This window comes from Amia ocellicauda, chromosome 10, assembly GCF_036373705.1.
Source record: "Amia ocellicauda isolate fAmiCal2 chromosome 10, fAmiCal2.hap1, whole genome shotgun sequence".
In the NCBI taxonomy this organism is placed as follows: Eukaryota; Metazoa; Chordata; class Actinopteri; order Amiiformes; family Amiidae; genus Amia; species Amia ocellicauda.
The window spans coordinates 30,515,357-30,538,386 of record NC_089859.1 but is presented as its reverse complement, the minus strand read 5'-3'; the positions used below and the strand labels follow the sequence as shown (position 1 = coordinate 30,538,386).

The window sequence follows — 23,030 nt, the reverse complement described above, 5'->3', positions numbered from 1 at the left end:
ATTGATGTGTAAGGTTGCTGACACCTGAGGCCTTGGTTTTGGGTATCTGTTCTTTCATTCCTGTTGGAATTTAAGGCTGCTCAATGGGCTCTTTCACTTAGTTACTTTGCATGACCTCATAACGTAGTCGCCGAGCAGCAGAAATCTTTCTTAATGGGGACTATGGAACAGTGGAGTGGCCCTGTTGCCATGGCATCCGGCGCTTTAGTATTCTCGGCGCACATTTCCAAGAGTACATAGTACACTCATAATTCATCTGAGCCATTAGAGGTGCTGAGGCTTCGTCAGGGTAGGGATGGAAAGGGGCATTCGTCTACACCTTTCACACAAGCACCGGTCTCCCTTTGAGCCACAGCTTGATTAGCCCTGTCCACCCTTGCACCACGTTTGTTAGTTTTCCCCACTAATCAGCCGTGTTTTCATGTGTCCTCCTTCTGCCCCAGCCTTAATAGGACAGGACCCATTTTAGAGGATCGAAGGACTAACTCACAAAATAGTAATCTCATCATAATGAATAAAAGTAATGGCAATTTCAAATGTATCCTCTAAGGGTCATTTCATTATGAGCTCAGTAATGACATGTTTATTTTATTGCAATTACGACTGAGGTTTGACTTCTGGTTTAAATTAAAGTTTTTTTTTTTTTCTGTGGATGTTTCCTAATCACATAATCCAGAATGTGAGCTACAAATGTTAGGTTTAGGACTAACTCTTCCCTGAAATGAGCTGTTCCTTCATAGGAATTTATTGTTTTATGATAGAAGTAGAGAAATGCGTAAAGGGAAGAATATCAGTGTGGCACAGGTTCAAATGATGCCTTGCCTTGGGAGTCTTAAGGGAACAACACTGAGGTGCTTCTTACACTTCTATTTAGCTTTCAGTCTACCTCATACAAAACAGAATATACTCTCTGGATATGGATTAGCCAGCACTTACTTTTGTCTGCACAGTTCCTGGCAATGAAATGTGAGAAGCCCATTTAGAAGCTTTCTGCATAAAATCGATTCGGTAACACTTTACAATAGGTCTCCGTAGTTAAAGTGTATTAACATAGTAGGTACTCAGTAACTACATCTTAGTTACTAATAAGAATAGTGTAATTATGCATTTGTTAATATGTACTGAATGTGTAAAAATGATTAACGGTATATATAAGTACACATTTGTCTGGTAAGGATGCAATGGACATGGCTCACATTTTACACATTAAGTACATGCTAATAATTGCATAATTACGCTGTTCTTATGAGTAACTAAGATGTAGTTACTGAGTACCTGCTATGTTAATACATTGTAATTAGGGAGACATTGGAAAGTGTTACCATTGATTCTTACATTCACCTCTAGTTTTCAGCAAAATGACTGAAGTAGTTAAACACCTCATTGTTATTCTTATGCATATTCTACAGACTGCTTTAAAGGGGAGTGCGATTTGTATTCTGTAGAAGTTTCGTAATGACTTACACCAGGATTTGAGGTAAAAATTTAGTTTAGCACATTTAAGTCGTAACTGCTTCAGACACGCCATGACAACAACAACCAAATCTGTCTGCATCTGACAGTAGCACTACAAATGCAAGTCACATATGAGCCCAAGGAGAAATAGCAATAGAAAGTCAGACAGCATGCATGTGATATCATAATTCTGCAAGGAGGCAATGACATCATAAAAAAAACGAATACAGATCATATAAGCTCAAGTATAGATTGTTAGAATGGGTTCATAGTCAGTGATTTCCCGGAAAGTGTTTTGCATGAGCATAGCCTTGAAACTAGTGTTATATAGGGTTCATCAAGACAAACCCGACTACATGTTGAATTAATGCACGGGGCTGATCTCACATGCACTGTGAATATGCAGGTTTGATCAGGTATATCCCATCTGCCTGTAATCTCTTATAATTTAGGTGACCATCTGTAACCTGTGGTTGGGTAACATTTAATATAAGCTTAGTATGTGTCCTAAACTGCTACTTTATTGCAAGGCAAACTTGATATACTGCTACAGGTGGCAACAGCAGGGCCTCTTTGTATCCTAATAAGAAATGCTATTCTTGAAAGCCATCTTGCTTTCAGGGTTCAGTACAAATTTGCCGTTCTGCAAGAGCATGACTTGGGGTGGTGACTTGGGGTCCAAAGACAGCGACACTGAGCCTCAGACCTGTGGGAAACACATCTTTATCAAATAACACATTTAATAGTATAGTAAATCCCCAGCTGTAATCGTGTCAGTTTCTCTTTTGAGGCTTAAATCAGCTCTCTCTCTTTGTGTTAGCAGAAGACAACCTTTTTGGTCTTTTTGAAGAAAAAACACCTTTTGGAGCTCTTTGCAGCCTCTTAGCTTTTGATTATCCAATATGTTTGTGTGCAGATGTACCCTGTCAACAGTCTTGAGATCTGCACTTCATTCAAGGATTGTCTGGAAAATGCCCAGGGTGATAAAGTGTGTCAAACCGACATCAACATCTTCACACGTCCCTTTAAAGTAGATTCAATTGATTATACTCCTGTCCCACAATTCCTGTGATTCTTTGTGTATTATTCTACTGTAGTCTTCCTCCAGCTGTCCCATTTTCCCTTGATTTTCATGCTGTTGTTTTTCACTTACTTTTTTTATTTTTCTTCAAAGCGTTTCAATCTAGTTGGCACTGTTGCTTTTGTTAATGGAATCTGTAGATCTGAAGGCTCCTATGAATAGCACAAACCACAGAGAGAGAGGATGGTTTGGTGTTTTTAATGAAAGTTAATTTATCCATTAATATAATATGAATTAATTTCCTTTTGGGCTTGGGTAATGTATGTGCTTTGCTTTGGAATGCATATTGGTATTGTGGCTTGAGTAATGATTGGAATATGAAGGAATGCATTTTTAATTGGTGCTTGTTTGAAATATGCTGCTGCATTTGTGAGGTGATTTTTTAAAAGATTTTCTGTAGGGATGGTTTGGGATTATAGTAATTAATTCAGGTTTATCAACAGAGTGCTTATCCCCTGTACTTGCATTCATCCTTGGGTTTTCTAGATTGAACAAACCATTAGGGTTTTGGACATCATTCTTAACCAGAAAAACTCCATGGACAAGACACTGCATGGTTTCTCTCTTGGAGTTTATAGCCTGCGACTAGAGTATGACTCTCATTAAACATTAAATAAATGTATTGCATACCATATGCATACGCACTGCCTTGACCTTTTGGTGTCCATTACTTCTCACTCAGGAATCATTTGTGTTTTTAACAATCTCTAATGTGTTGTACCAGCAAAGCCACTGTAATTACTCCCACATTTTGATTTTGCAAATCACAAGGGGTTTTAAAAACAGAATCAGGTCCCCACAGCTAGATTATTATGAGTTAGGGTTATATATATAGAGTTATGACCATTATAGATTTAAACAATAAAAGATTGAATGTTCAGACGTCCACTAAAAATAGTCAAGCTCTCCATTTTAGTTTGGACTGTTTTGTTAATTCATGTTTTTATTCTTGCCCCTCTCGTTTGCCACGCAGACTTGTTACATTTCAGCTTGACCCACAGTATAAGAATTAAGCATTGATGTTGACAGTGCACATTGGCATTGTATACAGACGTATCTGCCCATTTTTTGTCAGAGGTTATATTTACAATATATTTTACTCCCTTCCACTGTGTTTCAGACGTCTATGAACTACTCACCAAGGAGTCATAAAAAGCCAGACCGTTTTTAAAAGGTTTCAAAGTGACTGGGAATGTGATGGGGATGGAATGTGAGAATTTCCCCCACACGAGCTTGCCCACATCACATCTTTTCACACGTGTGAGGATACACTGCTATTTTCCATTTCTTCACAGTGAGCTTGATTACCACACTTTAAAACCTGCAACAATTCTGGTTAATGCACTCATTCTGCAGTTAAACAAATCAGGGGTTTAGTTAACCCTGTGCTTCCCACTTAACCGTTTGACTCCTCTCAGAGGCATTTTTGCTGTTGCATGTTTTTAAAGTCACACCAAACCTCAACGTCTTGGTGAGTGTAAGAATATTTAGAGCAAACATCCTATGATAAGTTTATCAAGGCACATTTGCATAAGGGAAGGGTTGTTTTAACTGCAGAAATCAAACTTGTGTAGGGCCTACATTTTAACAACACACAGAGAATGACCTAGAAACTTCCACAGGATTATGAAGATTATGGGAAAAGTAATGAAGATACACTAATAATTGGTTTTGACTTTTTTGTTTGTTTATTTTGATGGTTTTGTTGTTTCTTTCATCATTCTTTGGGAGCTTGAATTAGAAAACCAGTGCATTCAGACTTGAGAACATCCTGTCCTTTTAGAAAAACATCAATAAATAACCAACTTTGTACAAGGTAACTATTGCAAAGTTTCAATGTACCTTGCACAGAATACCTTCGAATGAAGCTTTTGAATTAGTTGTCCTTCAAAATACCACAGACGTTACATAACTGTTTTCTTAACTGCTGTCTAAAACCAAAATACATTTTTCTGTTTTAGGACAATACAAAATAGAAAATACAAAATCATAACAGACAATGAATTCTGTGCTTACATTACGTAAACCTTTCTTTTTGTATTTATATAGATACCCCCCACGCCACATAGACCAAGACATACACATTCAAAGTGCTGTATCATTGAAAAGAACACAAAGCTCCTTAGTGTAATGTTATTGCCATAAAACTTAAAATGAATACAAACAAATATTCAGATGACATAGAAGCTGTAAGGGTTTTTTGTATTTTGTATTATAATTTTTTACTTCAGACATCAGAAATCACATGCATTTTGTGTGGAAAAGCAGCGTTTTCACACTCAAAACCCACATAAGAATTAGAAGTAAAGTTAATTTTCTTTTTCGAGACAAATTATGTAGACTTCACAATTACCTGCCTAAATTGAGAAGCTATTGCCATTAAGTGACTATATTTTATTGACTTGGACACTGAAACAGTAATGTGTGAAGTTAATGCGAACAAATCCCTGTATTGACAAGCAAAACAAACCAGTATAGTGATTTTGGGGCAATCCTGATAGTAACTCCGAATTATTGCTGAGTTGGAATAAACCTACATTAACTTATGGATGATGCAGGATAAAGATGCACTTACTCACAAATCCTGCTGTTTGGTTTAAACCATAATAGAGTGTTTGGTAAGCTTTACCAGTGACATTGAGTGAATATTATCAAAGTAAAGTCAGAACGGGATATATTTTGTTTTGTTTGTGTGATTCCTGGTTGCCATGTTCATTCTCTTGTGTTTCCACCATGTTCAAAGTTGACTGGTTACATCTTATGAAAAGATTGTCAGTTATGTTACCACAGCAGGCAGTGAGGAAGAGGGCTCTCAAATTGTTCTGTCAGACACACCTACTCACTGAGTCTTGTTTCACATGCTGAAACGGTTCCCCATCGAGAGCTTTCCAGCACCTTTAATGAAATATTACAGTGAATCAAGAGCATTTTCAAGCTCAAAAATCTCTAATGTAAGGCTCTTCCCAGCAACTGGTAGTATGTTGGAGGGGTGGGGGGTCTCTTCCATGTAATTTCTAAATAGTCAGGTGCATTAAATCTGCTTTGTCCACCCTGCCTCTCTCCCAGAATGCCACATGCTAATGTCCCTGAACGTCATTCAGCTAGCATTGGAGACTGCTGTGAAAAAAACATTATCCTATGTGGGTCAGCACACTGACCTCTGTAGCAAGAGTTTAATTTGCAGTTCTTTCCAGTGAATGAATGAAAAAATGAAGGGAAAGGGTGGAGGGGGTGCATGGTATAAGCATTTGATTTATAACAGGGCTTCTCTCTGGTGTATCTGTGAGGGTAATGGACAGGAGGTACGGTATGCAGCTTTGTTTTCTTAGACTGCACTTTTTACAAGTAGAGAGAAAAAATATCACCTTGTGGAGGTCTCTACTGTATCTTTCATAGTAAGTTGATGTTTGGAGAGACCTTGTATTTTGATTAAGTGCTTATCTATTGGTCTGCTTAAAGGCTGAGATTTTCTGCAAATGGAAAACCCAATCTACAGACGAACCAGCAGACATAAGAACCTACAGAACGGAAAACAGTTGGATAGACGGCTGGGCAGTGACTTCATGGTTAAGCAGATAGGTAGCAGTGTTACAGATTAATTCATGTTCCCTTAAGATCTTCATCTCTGTACCCGGCTCAGGTCATGATCCTAGTAGGTTTGTGGTTTTAACCTAGAAATCCTCAAGGTCTTGTGTCAGACCTTTAGATGGACGTTTTTTTTACCACCTGGAAGGGATTTCGAACTTACACCGGTGCCTGAGAAGTTCAGCATTATCTTGTTTCCCGAGGACCTCACGTTGGGTCTTCACAGTCTCATGCAATCAGGGCTTTTATTACTGAGATTGAAATGTGGCACTTGATCTTTCCAGATGTGTCTGATAATCTCCTTTCCGGGTCCGAGGCAGTGTCTTTTATATGATGGCAGAAGTTAGGAGATAGGGGACGATCATTTCAGGAGTTATTTCTGTCTTATTTCTCCTGCCGTCGCACGCTGACGCACCCACACACACTAGAAACAAACGCAGGTACAGGATTGCCTGCACCAGCAATTATAGATGAGTAAGGCAGTCCCTGAAGAGGGGGAGGGTGTTCGAGTAGTAGCCTGCATGCCATGTGTGTAGGCCCTGCCCTCCTGGATTATAGAGTAACAGAAGGGATTTTTCTTTGCACGTCTATCTATCTCACTCGGTAATCCTCCCCAGCACACTCTCACACTACGAAGCAGCTGCTGTTGCTCTCACAGTCTTGCGTAACAACCCCTTCTGTAGGTTTGGAATCTGACCCGGTTTCCAACTGAGCCGAAGCCCTCAAACGTGTGGAGACAGAAATCAGAGATATCTGTGAACCGTATTAAAACAAAGTCCTTTCACTTTTTAAAACAGTAAAAATATATATTTTGTCTTTGATGTGGAGGTTTTTCAATATTATGCACAGGAGAAAAACCTTTTACAGAAAAGCACCCCTCTCTCACATCTGAGATTCCCATTCCGTCGGCCACGTATTAGGTTTCTTCCTCTATACGAGAATGTTTCGTGCCGTGTCGACTGTGTCTGCTGTCTCATCATACACAAGTCAGACAGGGCAAGGGTCAACTTCACTGTGAGCTGTTCTTAATTTAAAAAGGGTCAGATCGCAGTTTTGTGCTGAGCGTACAGAGGGAGATCCTTTGCTGTAGTTGACATACTGTTGTGAATCGCCCTGCGAAGGATGTGGTTTTCTGCTATCTAAAGAACTGAACATTGTATATTAATGTTCCTTGTGCATTTTACATAACACCCTTATAATTGCGTGTCAGGACAAATACCTACGGGGAGTCTGAATGAATGCTTATACTGTGACATTTCATGTGTGTAAGTCTACTATAGTGTATAGCTGGCTGCCAAATCTGTCTCAACTTGTCTGGGCATGTTCTTTGTTGTTGATATATATTTTCTTCTTTAGCAATGAGGAGCATAAAGGAGTAGTTCACTGCATCTGTCCACCAGGAAATATAATGAGACAAATGTGAATGTGAAACAATGTTCTATGCGCTGTTAGGATTGAGAGGAAAAGATTATAGGTTCAGTGAACAGGAAGGGGAAAGCTAGATGTCATCTTGAAGTGAAGGTAGGTAGGAAGATATTGTAAAAATGTCAGGCAGTGTCAGTAAGGTGTACATATGCTAAGGTATGAAAGTGTGTACAGACACTGCAGGAAACAAATAGCTTTTCGTATAGCTTTACTACCACTGCTTTAGTGTGGGAAATTCTGCTGGATACTGTAATGCACAGAATTTTTTTGAGATTTCAGTTAATTGTGGAATTGCATTAATTTCCCTTTGCCTTCAACAGTGTGTTTTATTGCATCCCACTCTAGTGGGCCTCACCAATGCTGTGTCTTACAAAGGGCAAAATAACGCTAATAAGCCTATTCCTTCGAGCAGTGCCTTGCGCTTTGGTCCTGGATGTGGAAGTCACAGGAGCCCATTAGCAATGCAACTGATCGCCAAAGACAACAGCCACATATATCTGGTTGTGTAATCGGTGAGGCCAAAGCTGGGAAAAAAAGGACTTGACTCTAGAGATGGGACCTAGGTGTTGTGCTGCCGGCTTCAAACTCCACCTCCACACGAAAGGAGAATTGTTGGTTTGCTGTAAATCCCTAGTAAAGTTTCCTCCGCGTGGGCAGGGCTAGGACTGGATAACTCGCAGCCTATGTAGGTGTACTATAACTTAGTGTTATGGTGGCTCAAAGTGTTGTGTATCAAAGAACAACAACAACTGAGGCAGCTGCAGCCCAGATAATGATGAGCTCAGATAGGAGTAATGGCTGCACTAAGCCAGTTTCAGTGCAAAGCAGGAATATATTGCTTTAATAAAGAGAATAATGAGTATAAAATGTCCAAAGTGACCTCATGAGGCCTTGCTCCTGTGCTAGCTGGCTTAAAGCTCTGCATTCTTTCATTCTTTCATAGGAGGGATGTGAGTAGGAGGATTTGCAGTGTTATCTGAAAATTGATTTGTTTTGTTGTCATTGAAGCTCGAACACCTTTCACTGTATTGTTGGGTATCTACTCCATGACTCCGGAGGGACTTGTATTTACAGTTGTGTGGGATGTTGCGAAGGTAAAATGGCGTTTGTTTTTAAATGAGTTTGAAACCGAAAGATCATCTATCTGTGTCTATATACATTATAAATATTGAAGTTTCACTTAGAATTTCCATGGGATTTATCAGGCGAGCTTTTGTCAGTTTGTCAAATGTTTCATTCCCCTAAAAATATATCAGAATTAGACTATTATACAGACCCTTTTTTCAAACGTTTATGTGCTTGATGTTACTGACCTTACTCTTCCACAATTTTTGTATACCAGTAATTGTTACGTACATATATGATTAAAAAAACTGAAAACTTTTGTTCTTCTTTCCCTTTGTTATTTAACCCTCAAAGGCCAAGAACGCTGTCGTTAGCAGAAGAATGTGTTTGCTTCTAAACAAATGTATCCTGAAACTCATTTTTATGCAACACACTTTTCTGAGGTCTCGTGTAGTAGAAAGTAGAAATTATTGAAATTATTGTTACATTGAAGGGGTGAGATATTCTAAATATGAATATGTCCTGTGCCACTTTGACAATTTCATGTTTTATCTCAACAATCAATAAAAATATGTACAGGTTTCTGGAAAGTACGATTAGCAGACGGTTATACTGGTAGGTGAAGAAGAACCTTATGTACCACATTAACATAAAGTATAGGGAACAATCCCCCTGAGGTTTGATATAATCACTCCCAATGTGATTTTACATCAACCTACATCTCTAAGTCTGATTTATTAGTTTTTTTAGGTTTGGGTTGGTTTTAAGTCTCTGCTGAGGGCGTACCGTGTAATTCTACAGAGAAAACAGATCCCATTTCTTATTTTTGCTGTATTTCATGTACTGGTATTTTTTTATCTTGAGTGCTGGGACATTACTATGCATTTTTCAATGACAAACACAAAGAAAACAGACAAAACAAGCATCTGTGAGTTAATGATGTCGATAAACTTCAGCTGTCAGGTCGCTTGCCTCAGTTTAGTTTTTCACGCGATATGAGCTGGAAATCCAGGTGCACAGAAAGTGGGGGTTCGCTTCTAAAAATATATAAAATTGTTTTTGGTAGCTGTTGCTCTTTTGTCACAATTATTCAAGACTGAGTGAATATTCATCTGCTGATTTGCATGGCTATGGAGTGATCTCAATGCAATGGGAGAGACCCCAAGAGGCTTGTGTTCCTGCTATACAAATCTATCCATAAACTCCCCACAACCGACCCCAGCTTGTTTGCTTTTAGCTGGGAGGCCAAGATGTAGGTGCAGACGTACCTCTACGATTTATCTTACATGTGCCGGAGCTGCAAGAAAATAAGTTTGTTTGTTTGTTTGTTTTAATTGGCCTGGGAATCGTAGTTTTTGCGTTTGCATCCATCCCCAAGGAAACTTAATAGATTACATTGTTTAACCCTTCATGACAAATGCAAAGACAGGCAGACACATGCACCGTTAAAGTACAGGTCCCCAGACGCCATTGTTGCATGTTAGTCAGTTTGAATCATTGTTCTGTAAGTGGAGAAAATACACAGTGGGGAGCTGAACAGCAGCAGTTGGTATTATTGCACTGTGATGTTTTCTGATGACTTGTCATAGCTTCCTGATTAATTTATGTTTTAGCATGGTATCTTAATGAGGATTTGTAGGATGTAGGCTGCCTGTGAAGTAAGGGCTTTTCATGAAACATTCAGGAAAAAAAACAAAGAAAAAAAACTTCAAACATACTTGATTACATTGATCCTTTTTTAAATTCTGAATCCAGCAATACCTCATCATTCTGTGACAATGGCAGTTGGATCACTTTAAAATAGGAAAGTTTCACATTTGTTCCTTATTGTGAACAGAATAAATGCTCTTTTGACAAGTATAAGGAGCTCCACTGTCAGTCGTTTCTTTAATCTCCTGTCATGTCATGCAATTAAACAATATTATATTCATTGGCTTCCTTTGTACATTAACTTTAAAGTTGAGACTTGAGCTGGGGAAGGCATTGCTTCTGCTCCTCCATATCTGAGATGAATTGATGGGTGTGTGGGCATACAGTCGGATCTATATTGTACTCTGTTCTCTTTTATTACATCTTCTTGGTGATTCCTTTTTGTATTTCAACAACCTCTCAAAAGTAAAAAGTGAATGTTAAAGAAATAAAATAAAAATAGTCCAGATTAATAGAAGCGCTGTAAATTATACAAAGCCTCACAATTTTGTTGTTTGGAGAATGCTGATATTCTATGCTGTTTGCTTTTTGTCTTTATTTTTGACTGTGTACAAGGACTTGAGAAGTTTATGACATGAACAACTGTTGGTAAAAAGATAAAAACAGGAAGAACAGACTTGCTTGTTTCATAGTTTCTAAAAACAACTACTTTTTGCTGTTGTCATACAACTGTTGATTAGTGCGTTTTGCTCAGCTATACAGTACTGTATTAATCACCTTAATTTCTAAGTACAATGTTGGCAGATATTTCTGAACTTGCTCAGAAACAGGTTTTCTTAAAAAAGGTTGCCGACGCTACAGTGCATGACACAGCAGGCCAACTTGGCAAATGGGCTTGGCAGAAACGTTCCTTTACTTCTTTCCACTTGATGATGCTGTTTGTTTTTAATGTTTTTCCAGCGCACAACGGTCTTTTGGAATAAGCTAGTTTGGAAAATATATTCTGCGTTTGTGTTCAAATGTCTTTGTCGAATTAAAGCCAAGTTCAATTCTGCAGAGGGGAAAAGAAAACTGTTCACTTGAAATTTTAACCAGAAGTTTAAATAATGCACAGTTCATGAGTTTAATTAATAAATAAATTAATAATAGTTGGGTTAAAAACATAATCAGGCCACCCATTTCTCATGCAAGTTTACCTTTTGGACTTTTAACATGCCGTAAAGTGCTTTACTAGACTGGACCATGGGAATGCTGTGGTATAGCATGGTAAATGTTTGTAAGGCATGTTTGCTGTAGTAGAGTATAGTTAACACATGATAAGTGTAGTAAGACAGTGATCACTTGTTGAACCTATAGGAAATCACTCTAAAAACTGTTGTATAACCACAGCAAAACCATGTGTGAAAATCCTAAAGTACATTTATCTACATAAACTTACATAAGGATTTTTTTTTTTTTTACTTTTTATTTACCTCAACTTCATTTTTATTATTTTTAATTAGAGATGTACATTGTGTAGCATCTCAGAAGCAGGCATCAACTAATCAATAATTGACCTTGAGTCCTCATTTCCTGGTAGTCTGCTCTGCACAGGGTGTTAATGAATCTGCCAGTGTTTAATTGAAGCTCCAGTAAAGGTCAGACCGGGATAGAAGAAAAAAAGAAAAGGAAAGATAATTAGCCCTGAATGTCTGACCTTGTTTTCTGGGTCAGTGCAATGTTTGCTGATCATGTGCACTACTCCAGAAGTCTCTGAAATTCCTTAATTGAGCTGTATTTATTTTGGCTGTCCCTAAATAATTTAACAGTAGCCCCAAGGGATTTCTTTGTAGATTGAAACACTAATTAATAGTCTGTGGATCTTTATTTATTTATTTTTTGTTCTGTTTGTTTGTTTTCTTTTCTTCTATGCGTCTTTGCCAAGAAAAAAAAAAAAAAATCTTAGTGGGCTTATACCCTTACTGAGAAGGAAAATTGATCGCCTGGTTAGTTGCCATAATTAACATGCACACATCATCTTCCAAAAAAAGAAGATGGCTGTTTCCAGAAAGTGATGTTGCAGGTCATACAGGTCTGTGTTTCCACTTTTCCAACAAATCTGCCAAGTTATCAAAATCTCATTGTGACAGTGCTGTGTGATTCCAAGGTGCTTTTCTCAACATTCCCTTTGGTTTAATTAGTACAGCTTCTTTGCAAGTATACTTAAAAAAAAAAAAAAAATGGCATGTGTAATTAAAAATGTATTCCTCTATGGCAATATAATCTGAGTAGTTTTGTTTTGTCTGATTTGTGGGTTTTGGTTGTTGTTCCCGTTTCGTGAGTCGGTTTCGGCCAAGATGATAATGTTTCAGCACTGTGGCAGGCTTAAGTAGACTCTATGATGGGGGGATGACAAAATATCATAGTCAGTTGAAAACTACTAGAGTAGCAGTATCACAAAAAAAATGGTGAAACACTGTCCCTCAATCTGAGTGTATTAGGTAAATTGCAGACAAGTACACATTATACTAAAGCTACTTACAGTGAACTTAACTGTTCTTTTTCCCTCTGAAGAGTCTCTTCTGCTGTTCTGAATGGCTTTGAAAACATTTTCTCGGAGGTGATGCTCTCACTATTCAAAGAGAGCACATAAGTAAATGCGGGTAGTTGTTATCTTACACACACACAGAAGTATTCATTTTGTAGGTTATGCTGGCAATGATGATAATTAGAACTGACTTAAGTACCTAGACTGGGGCATTTAGATCAAAACCTTACTTTTTTTTTTTTAGTTTTTATTTAGTCTCTTTAAACCACAAACTAATTCCAGCCACTGAGTCATAGTTTTGTATGTTTTTGTTGTTGTTGTTTATTTATTTATTTGTTCCACAGGTTTTTTTTTTTTGCTAGTGTTGGTTCCATTTACTGAAACTAGTGTTTTGAATATTGCAGTTAATCAATTTTTGACCACAGTTCTTGAAGTCCAGGGACTCTTGACCAGTTTAGGGTTTGAAATGTAGCACAAGGGTAAATCAATTGAAAGGCATCCTTCAAATCCAGCCAAAAGTCTATGTATTGCTGGACTCTTTCGGACCAGTTTTTAGTTAATCGTGTGCTCTAGATAAAACCAGAGCCTGCAGGAATCCATAGCCTACCATGAGCTTTAAAGTAGATAGGGGTTTTAAATAGAGAAGACAGCCAAAACAGGAAACAGTGTAGTCTTCCTTAAAGATGTCTCCCAAAGCAGTGGTGAACATTTTTCAAGAATGAAGCCTAACAAAAACAGGAAAAGTTTCATCAGAAAGACTGGACCCAGTACTGCGGCCTGCACTTGTTTACTGTAATAGAAATGACACCATTCCCAAACTCTGGTTGTTCTTAGATATACACTTATCATGGCAGACAAGTAACCACACATTTCCACTAGCATTTCAAATGAGAAAATATAAAACATTCAGGGGATCTGGGACAGTTAAACAAACCTCCAAGCTCTGTAGTACTGAGGATGTCTGAAACAGTCTACACTGACCTCTAGGGGCCAATGTGGAGAGGGGTGCAGGAATTACATTTGTCCCTCTGTAGCAGCATTGTCAAATTCCTGGAGGGTCTGCATTGAATTTTGGATGGCATTTGGGCCATCTTGTTTGTTCAGTCTCCAGTAGTTAATCAGTCCTGGAGAACCTAGAGCTTGCACTGCAGTGGTAGTGTTCCAGACCCCCACAACTCTTTGTTTAAAAATATCCTGTCCTTCAACTAGTCTTGAGCTTTTTTTTCTTAAAACCTTTCAGGATATTCTAATTCAATCTCTTCAATCTCATCTGTTCAAGAGATTCCCTTCCTGCACCCTGTCAACTCTGACATCCAACAACATCCTTAATGTAGTGTTAACACATCCTTCCAGGTTTTTAAAAACATTATTGTTAAGGTCTTCTACTCAAAGGGATCTGTTATCCATGAACTGTAAAACAACTTGGGACAACATGCTTCTTCTGCTATATCCACTTAGAGACTCCTTTTCCTCAAATCGTTGTCCACTTAATTCTTTACACCCTCCCCTTACATGGCTACAAATTGATTTACACACTGTCACACTCTGAGGCATTACTCAAGGAGTCATCCATTCTCCCTTTAGCAAGAATTGAAGTCAATATCTTTCCTTAATCGTGTAAGTGAATGTTTTAAATTGTCTGTCTGGCAGGCAAAGGCTTCCTCGAGGTGCAACGCTTTGTAATCCGTGCCATCTGAGATCTTATTACAATCTGTGTCTACAAATTGTGCAGTTAAATAAAGAAATTAGTGGATAAGCCACATATTGACACCTAATTGTTCCTTGGCCTGCTTCTGTCACAAGCAGATATCCCAACATGTTGTTTTGGATGCTTCGTTCTCGCGCGAACTCTGAAATCGATTCAATTCCCTAAAGATAAGATTGTTGCCTTTGCCTTATCATATACGTGCATCCCATCTTTGCTGCACTGTACACCCCTCTCTGAGTGAATACTAGTTGCCGTGATAAGACATATGAGCTTTGATATGGGAAGAGTTATGTAAGAGGTCTGATTTGTAAAGGGAGTCATTTTCTTTTTATTATTCTACATTTTTTAATAATGAATAAGGAAGCAGCCCCCCTCACAGGCTGTGCTCGGCATGGTGTTGTTTTTCTCAGTGTATTAGGAGCCGCTGCGGGGTGATCATTCTTCAGCAAGGAGGTTATTTTAGGACAGGCGTTTTTGCCACCGTGCAAGGCAGGAGCTTGGGTAAGCAATGTGCCACCCCAGCACGAGGCTGAGAAAATAAAATGAAGTGAAAAAGACAGGGAATTCTCTCCTATCCCCATGGAGAAGAACAACCCCAGCTCAGCATTGGAAAAAAAAGAGAGAGAAGAGAAAGGTAAAAAGAAAAAAGCAAAGCGTCTCCCTGGAGGATTTTTTTCCTGTCTGCGTGTGAGTGTGTGCGTATCTCTCTCTCTCTCTCTCGCTCTCTCTCTCCACCCTCCCTCTCCCTCCCTCTCTCTCCTCGTGAGCGTAGTCTGGGCAGACTGCCAGCTGGAGTGTGTGTTTTTTGAATGAATACCTGATGAAGTAAATGAAGCGAGCGGAGGGAGGGAGGAGCGATGACAGTGGAGTACTGTGGGGAGATCTGGCAGCCTAGTGCCCTTGCATAACACACGTTGGAGCATTGCACGCAGGGCTTCATGTGAGCAGAGGGAAGAGGGGGACTTCCTTTTGCGCCAGCCCTTTGCAATGGCTTAAGAGGGGGAAAACCAGGGTCTGGGAAAAAAAAGAGGGGCATATTTTTTTATTCTTTATTTATTTAAAAAAAAAATTAAAAGGTTAAAAGGTGCAAAAAGGGGAGGGTGGGAGGAGAAAGTGAAAGAGGCCATTCCTGACTTCAGGCTCTGTCTCAGGGAATACGCAGAGAGGAGAGACCAAGAGGTGGCTTTTAAAATGCTAAGCAAGCAGGGACTCGAGAGAGATTGGTAAGCAATTCCAGCAATCCCCAGAAACCTTACCCACTCCCCTCTGTCTTCATTTCAAATCAGGTGTTTTCATGTTGTTGTTGTTGTTGTTGTGGTGGTGGTGGTGGTGGTGGTGGTGTTGCCTTTTTTAATTTTTTCTTTCAAGGTGTTTTCTCACCGTCTCCTCCACAACCTCAGTCCCCTGGGATTTCGAAACAAACTCTCGTCTTTTAATTACCTCTGAGACCCTTCTGGGACAGAAAACTGCAAGTCATGGATGGAGCTTTTGTGGATGTGCTCCCCCATTCCTAAACATATCACTCCTTCCCTCCCTCCCGCTCCCGCTCTCTCTCTCTCTGAATCTCTCTCTTGCTCTCGCTCGGCGTTCTGCATTGTCCGTGCTTTGGAAACAAGGGTGCAGAAGCCTTGAGTCATTGTGGAGACAACGACGCCGGTGTTTGTGCTAGACGTCTGGCTGAGATCTCTGGTCTGCCTCTTAAAGGGGAACACGCCAACAGTGTAGGACAAGCAGGCGATTGGGGCTCTTGGGATGGTGGTGAGCCTGCCACAGATACTAGACTCTCTAGGGCTAAAATTAGCTGCAGAATATCACAGTCTCGAATTAGGGCTTGTGCTACAGGTATTAAGGTTGCTCTGGCTGGCATTTGGATTTCATTGACTGGGAGTTCTTTCAGTCGCCGCACTATAATCTTGTTGTATCGCAAGACTTGTTCGCAGATCTTGATGTCTGCAGCTTAGCGTACAACATTATTTAGACTTGTTGTTCCTTTACATTGTATAATTTATACATATATTATGATTTAAGATTTGCATGTAGCATATTTAATTTAGTGTTACAGCCAGAGGTATTTTAAGTGCTGACGCGTTTCTAGTCCACTCCCTGTGTTTTACTTATTCATTCTCTGTTTGTGTGCTTGTTATTATTATTTCCTAAAAGCCTTCAGGAAATAGTTTACTCATCTCTAAATCATTTGTAAACGACAATATGTTCAAATGTCAGGTGATGTAGTACTAGTGCAGCGAAGTTGCAGGACTGTGTACACATGAACAGGGCATTGTAAATCTATTAAAAGATTCAGATGACAAGGTGAATTCCTTGAGGGCATGCTTGTGGGTTGATCCCTCTTTCCACATTAGCCAGTGCTTCATACAGGGCCAGACTGTTTGTATGTTTGTTGCTTTTAAAGCTTCAAAACAGTTGCATAACAGTACTATTACACTGATTTCATTACGAGAAGTGCGAGAGTAACCTACCCTTTTTTCTTTTTTTCATCATGCTATAGTTCTTGCTGACATAACTGGAAAAACACAAGGTTTTTTATTTTTTATTTTTCCTTTCTTCTCCATAGACAAAACAGAAATCTGTTTGCCGGCAGTATTATTTTTCCCTATCTTACTGTATCTTGTTAAAAAGGAAAAAGAGTAATGTTTGTTTTCTCTGAGAAGTTAATTGATCTGACTGATGCATTCTGGGTTGCTGATGGTCTAGATTAGTCTTGAGCAGTGAGCATCTTGTTTGATTTGATTTTTGTGATTAACTTTGAAGACTAACCTAGGATAACCTTTCCTATCTTCCAGACAGCATAAAGTACTCAATTGCAGAAGTGGCCCTTGAGTACAAATTAGTGTAGTGAAAGACATTTCCTATACTTCCACCATCTCTGTTCGTCCTGTATTAGTCTGGGTGTGTGCAAGATATAATGTGTACTAGTTTATTATTAGCATTTATTATATCGTTGTATAAAAGAACAAATCCCGGTGTATGAGCTATTGCTGAGGAAACTTGTTGTATACAAAGAATACATTGTAAATGTCTCTGTGTACTACTCACATTTGTCTCTGAAGAGTAGTCTGCAGATAACCCTGACAACCGGAACACACACACATAAACAGATCTCAATTTCCATGCTGTCGCTTACGGTATTAATGCGCATTAAAAGCAAAAGTAGAACACAATGAAACGTGACACTTGATTTAGACTGTAGCTTTGGTGGTTTCATATACTTTACTATGTGAGCAAAATATTTTCCTGGAATATAACCGTATTGTAAGGAGTTGCTTTTTCACAGTGGAATGAGTCTAGAATCTAGCTAAGTAGTGATTATCACTCTAATTGGGCGTATTTACCTCCCTTATAATTTTTTTATTGGCAACGCGTGTTTTTTCCCCACATTGAAAGCGTGCAGTGGGTTGTGTTAATCAATGGGGAAACAATCTATTTAAATGTATCACAATTTCAGGTTGTAACACAACAAAATGTGAAAGTCCAAGGGTGGTGGATACTTCCTGTAAGCACTGGATATAAACTTCCTCTTGGGTTTAGTCTACTTTAATCTGAATTAAATAAATCAGTTGTTCATTAAAAAAAAACTGAAAAGGAATTGTTCATTTAATGGCACAGCCTGTACTTAAAAAAAAAAAAAAATCCCTTCCAAATATAGCATCACTAAAAACACCTCTGTAGTAATGATGGTTTCAATTCCTGTCCTTTTCAATCAAAACAGTCTTCGATGAAAGCCCTGCCATTCGCATTTATGCAAGGCTTGAGTCTCCATGCAAACATTTTTAAAACAACAACATGGGATTCACCATATCTGGTCCTGCATTCCAGACTCTCCAGTCCGAACTTAATGAAGAAATGTGTATTTGCTACTTCTCCCAGTACCAGGCCTGTGTGAAATGCAGCAATGGAGGCTTTAATATGTAGTCACACACCACAGTTAGATTCAGGGCTCTGAACCAGGGCTAAAAAATACTTTAACATGCACGTTCCTATGCACTTAAATGGGTTGTCTCAAATTATAACTTGGGCATTACAGTGGATGGGATTTTGAACCTGATCAGACGTGAATACATCACAAATCTATTTGCTTTTGTTCGTCTGAATGAGGAAACGGTTAGCAAAGTTTGACTTTCGACTGTAAAACTATAAAAAACTGTCAATTATGCAGTAACTCTCGAGTATGTTTTCACCAACCCAGTTGCAGAACTGTGAATTGGCAGCTCTAAAGCTTGTGCAGTGACTCAGCTTTGTTCCTCTAAAAGTCAGGCGACACGTTGTGATATCGCCCAGCAACACACTTGCTTGTATTACGTGATAATTCCACACATTCTGTGAAAAGCCAGGTCAGGGTTTGCCAGCCTGTGCTTCCTCTCAGGCTGTAGCACTCACTCAGTAAATCAGCAGCCACTGCCACTGCTCAATGTGGGGCAGCATGGCTTTCTGTCACTCTCTAGCCCATACGAGGTAGTGTTTTATTTTCCTCTGCTTAATCCGCCTGGATAAATGATTAGTAAAATGTCCTGTCTCGGCCTTCTGCACAACTCTGTCATCACAGCACTTTGGAAACATGGGATTAGTGGTCCTGGAGAGAAGAGAGATGGCCATTTTCTTACACAATAGGGAAATATCCCAACTACATATGTGAGTGTTAGATCTTCTCTAAGACACTTCTATTATAATCCGCTCTGCTTTAAACTTGAGCTCAGTAACAGACGAGTTTTTGGTTTTGATGTGTTGATGTAGTTGTTGCTTAAATGCTGTCTTACTCTGACTCATTCCCTTCTGCCGTGGGATATATTTTGCAGAATACTATTTCCAGTCTAGTCAGTTTCTCATATCAAACAATTTGACAGAACGTGCCAGTGCATCTGAATTTTACATTACATTAGATTTCTCTGGTAAGTATAAGATACATTACATTCCTTTCACAAATGGCTCATAGTCCAGGCTATCAATTAGGCAAAGCCCTCTGCCTGTATGTCGGAACAATGACACAGTGCACCTATGACTTATAATTGAGGTCACATTAACTAAGAAGCTGTGTGGCGCCTGTGGTTATCTCCCTGGGTTCGTTTGATGCGGAAAACCTTGCTACGTGCTTAGATAGAGCTTTGGAGACAAGCTTTCCATATTACAAAACCATACATGCATGCATGCAAAGAAAGACATTTAAAATAAAAAGGCATTGTATTTGTTATAGGCATTGATTAGACACACTTTTATTCAGCATACAATTGCAGTTTTTTGCCAACTGAATATTTCAAATAGATGATATATTTATATACATTCATTTTGCTACTTACTATATACCAGTATTTTTTGGTGTTGCTTATATGGGCTGATCAAATCTCATATATGTACTACTCTAGCTATTTAAGACATGAAAGGCAATGCAGTTTTGCTTTGGATTGGGTGCTCATATTCCAGGGTTAATGTCATAGTGAACAACAAAGCAAGGTGTGCTGGTTGTTTTTTACATTTATTTCTCTCTGTGCTGTAGAGACCAACATCATCATTATCTTTTATTTTGCTGGTTTTCAGATGTGTCCAGCGTGTTACGCCTGTTGCACATTCTGTGAACAGGGTTTAACATTTTCTTTTACTGATAGAGGCGCAGGGCAGGGAACTGAACACCAAACTCACAGTGCATTATTAATAAGATGTCAAGATTGTGCCCTTGTTAAGGCTACACAAATGGTTCACCAGAGGACTCTGGGCAACTGCTTGAAACATAGATCTGTGCTCTCACTCACGGATGGATACATGTTTTGGGAGAATTACCCTTATCTTTAGATCAGCCAGATCAGAGCAGAACACAGCATCTTAAAAGTCAGAACATTGCAAGGGTGAGAAGGTCTTGAAATTTGAAAAACACAGAGACGGCTAGACTAGCTTAGTACAACCATTAAACTAACACATATTTCTGTGTACACACTACCTGATCTTTACTTCTGGTTTGTCTGCAGATTCCTGGAGCAGTTGTGGAGTCTTTGGGGCAGTGGGAAATGATTCCTCATGAAGTCCATGGATCACTTTCTGAGAGCAGGCGTGACTTTCCAAGCCTTAGACTGAGATCCATGCTGGTCAGACACTGAAGAAAGCCCTCCAGCACAGATAACCAGCGGGTGGGAGGAACCCCGTACAGAGAGCGAGAGAGAGAGAAGAAACAGAAAGAAACAGAGAGAAAGAGGGAGAGAAAACAGAGAAAGAGAACAATAGAGCCAACTGCAGAACCATGAAGTCCAACCAGGAACGTAGCAATGAATGCCTTCCGCCTAAAAAGCGAGAAATCCCGGCAAGTAACCTGCCCTCCGATGAGAAGCCTGTAGTTGTGGCCCCTGCTAGTGAGAGCCAGCGAGGAGAGAACCTAACTTGGCTTGCTAACGTGGCCAGCAGACAAAACAGCACTGGGCGGCACAGCAGCATGCCATCTGAAGTAGGTTTGACGCAGGAAAGCTCTGTATACAAGCAGCTCCCGACCACGGTGGAGTATTTGTCCTCATCCAGAGTCTCAAAGCCGGGGGCCACTGTCACGACTCTTCCTGCAGCAGTCTACCCACCCCTCTCACAGCCAGGCGGGACCATCCAGTACACCCAGTTACCGCCAAATCTCCAGTTCACCTACACAGGGCCGTACACTGGCTACATCCCCTCACAGCTCATCTCCCCTACTGCCACTACAGCACCCACACCATCTTCCCAGCGCACCCATTTGGAGGCCTACACAGCCGCTGTGATCTCTCAGGCCTCCAAAGTCGACCAGCACCACCAGTTAGGCCGGTCACCTGGACTGGTAGCTGCCGGGGGTACCCCTCCACCGCCCCCTTCTGTCCAGCCGACCAATCAGTACGTCCAGATTGCCAGCTCCCCTTTGAGCGTCTCCTCTCCTCCTACCCACCTCCCACTGCACCTCCACTCCCATCAGGCTGTCATCCCTCATGCCTTGACCCTCGGCGGCCCCCCACAGGTGGTGGTCCAATATGCAGACGGGCCTTCGGCGAAGAAAGAGGACGGCCGGACGAGAGAGATGCTGAATGGTGAGCTGGAGAAGGGACGGCGCTATGGCCTGTCCCCTGAGATGGCCAAGGCCAGCAGTGGTGCTAAAGGAGCCTCCAGCCAGCAGCACCATCACCACCACCACCAGCAGCAACAGCACCACTATGAGGCCCGGCACGTCATGCTCCCTCCCGACTACAGCACACATGAAACCTCAGGGCTACGGACCTCACTGATGCTGGTGCCCAACAGCCACGCGACCAGCAGTGCCGACTTAGAGATGACCAGGGAGAAATCACCATCCTCCGGCAGCCACAACGAGAAGGCAGGAGGCCTCTGCATGGGGAAGCCTGTGTCCAGGGCTTCCTCGTTCACCTTCTCTTCCTCGCAGCTTGGTGCGGACAGTTTGAAAGCGGCAGTCACCACTCTCTCTCCTCACACCGTTATCCACACCACTCACAATGCCACCGAGCAGCTCTCCCTGGGCCTCCCTGCTACCAATTTCTACCCCACCACCGCCCAGCCGCCCATCATCGGCTACATCACAGGAAGTGGGCAGCAGCAGACCTCCGTCGGGTACCATACTAACCTGCCCCAGCACTTGGTCATTCCCGGGAACCAGCCCTTGCTCATCCCTGTGAGCAGCAGCGGTGGGGAGCTGGAATCCGGCCATTCAATCGTCACGTCGTCCCAGCAGTTCGCAGCAGTGCCTCACACCTTTGTTGCCACGACAGTCCCTAAGTGTGAGCCTTTCGTGTCTAGCGAGCCACAGTCCCCATCCACTTACCACACTGCTGCTGTGGTGCAGGCCCAGCTCCACTTACCCATAGTCCCTGCTAGTGCCCCTGCTAACGTACTGCCTCCTCCCCCAGCCTCCTCCTCTCCTTCACTGCCCCCCTACTTCATGAAGGGCTCTATTATCCAACTGGCAGACGGTGAGCTCAAAAGAGTGGAGGACCTTAAGACCGAGGACTTCATCCAGAGTGCGGAGATCAGCAACGACCTGAAGATCGACTCCAGCACAGTAGAGCGGATCGAGGGCAGCCAGACACCCAACTTTGCCATCATCCAGTTTGCGGTTGGAGAGCATCGAGCTCAGGTGAGGTTTTTCATCTACGCTCACAATCTTGTCTTTGTGTGTTGGTCATGATTTTGTGGACAATCAACAATACTGAACAGTTGAAATTTACAATAATTTGAACAGAAATGGGTCAGTTTCAGCAGTGGACCTTGTTGTGTGTTTGTAAATAAGATTGTTTAGTAAGTGTTACTAAACAAGTCATTAGGTCAGTGATAACCATATTGTAACCTTAATTAAGTTACTTGTGATTGAAGCCATGTGCTTCCAAAAAGGTAAGAATAAATGTGCATGTCACCAATATTTTTAAAGAAATATTTTTAATATCAATGAATTAAAACTTTTTCAATCCCAAATTAATATGTCGATTTAAACCAAGATGTCCTATGTGGTCCTGACCAATGCAATTTGAAGCAAACAAGTTTGAATTTGCAATGTAAAGAATGAAGAGAGA

General features: G+C 40.6%; 1 protein-coding gene across 3 annotated transcripts in view; it reads left to right on the top strand.

Annotated features, from left to right (window-relative positions):
* The window catches only part of atxn1a (ataxin 1a), a 114,063-nt gene that overhangs the window by 78,320 nt on the left and 12,713 nt on the right, over positions 1 to 23,030 (top strand). Inside the window, exons 1-2 of one of the 3 annotated variants that reach the window (XM_066715882.1) lie at positions 7,524 to 7,642; positions 20,469 to 22,597. In XM_066715882.1, coding sequence (XP_066571979.1) covers positions 20,738 to 22,597 — 1,860 coding nt within the window. In that variant the 5' untranslated portion in view covers positions 7,524 to 7,642; positions 20,469 to 20,737. Of the gene's footprint in view, positions 1 to 7,523; positions 7,643 to 15,448; positions 15,720 to 20,468; positions 22,598 to 23,030 lie in introns of those variants that run through there. The other 2 variants (XM_066715880.1, XM_066715879.1) reach the window with 2 other exon arrangements.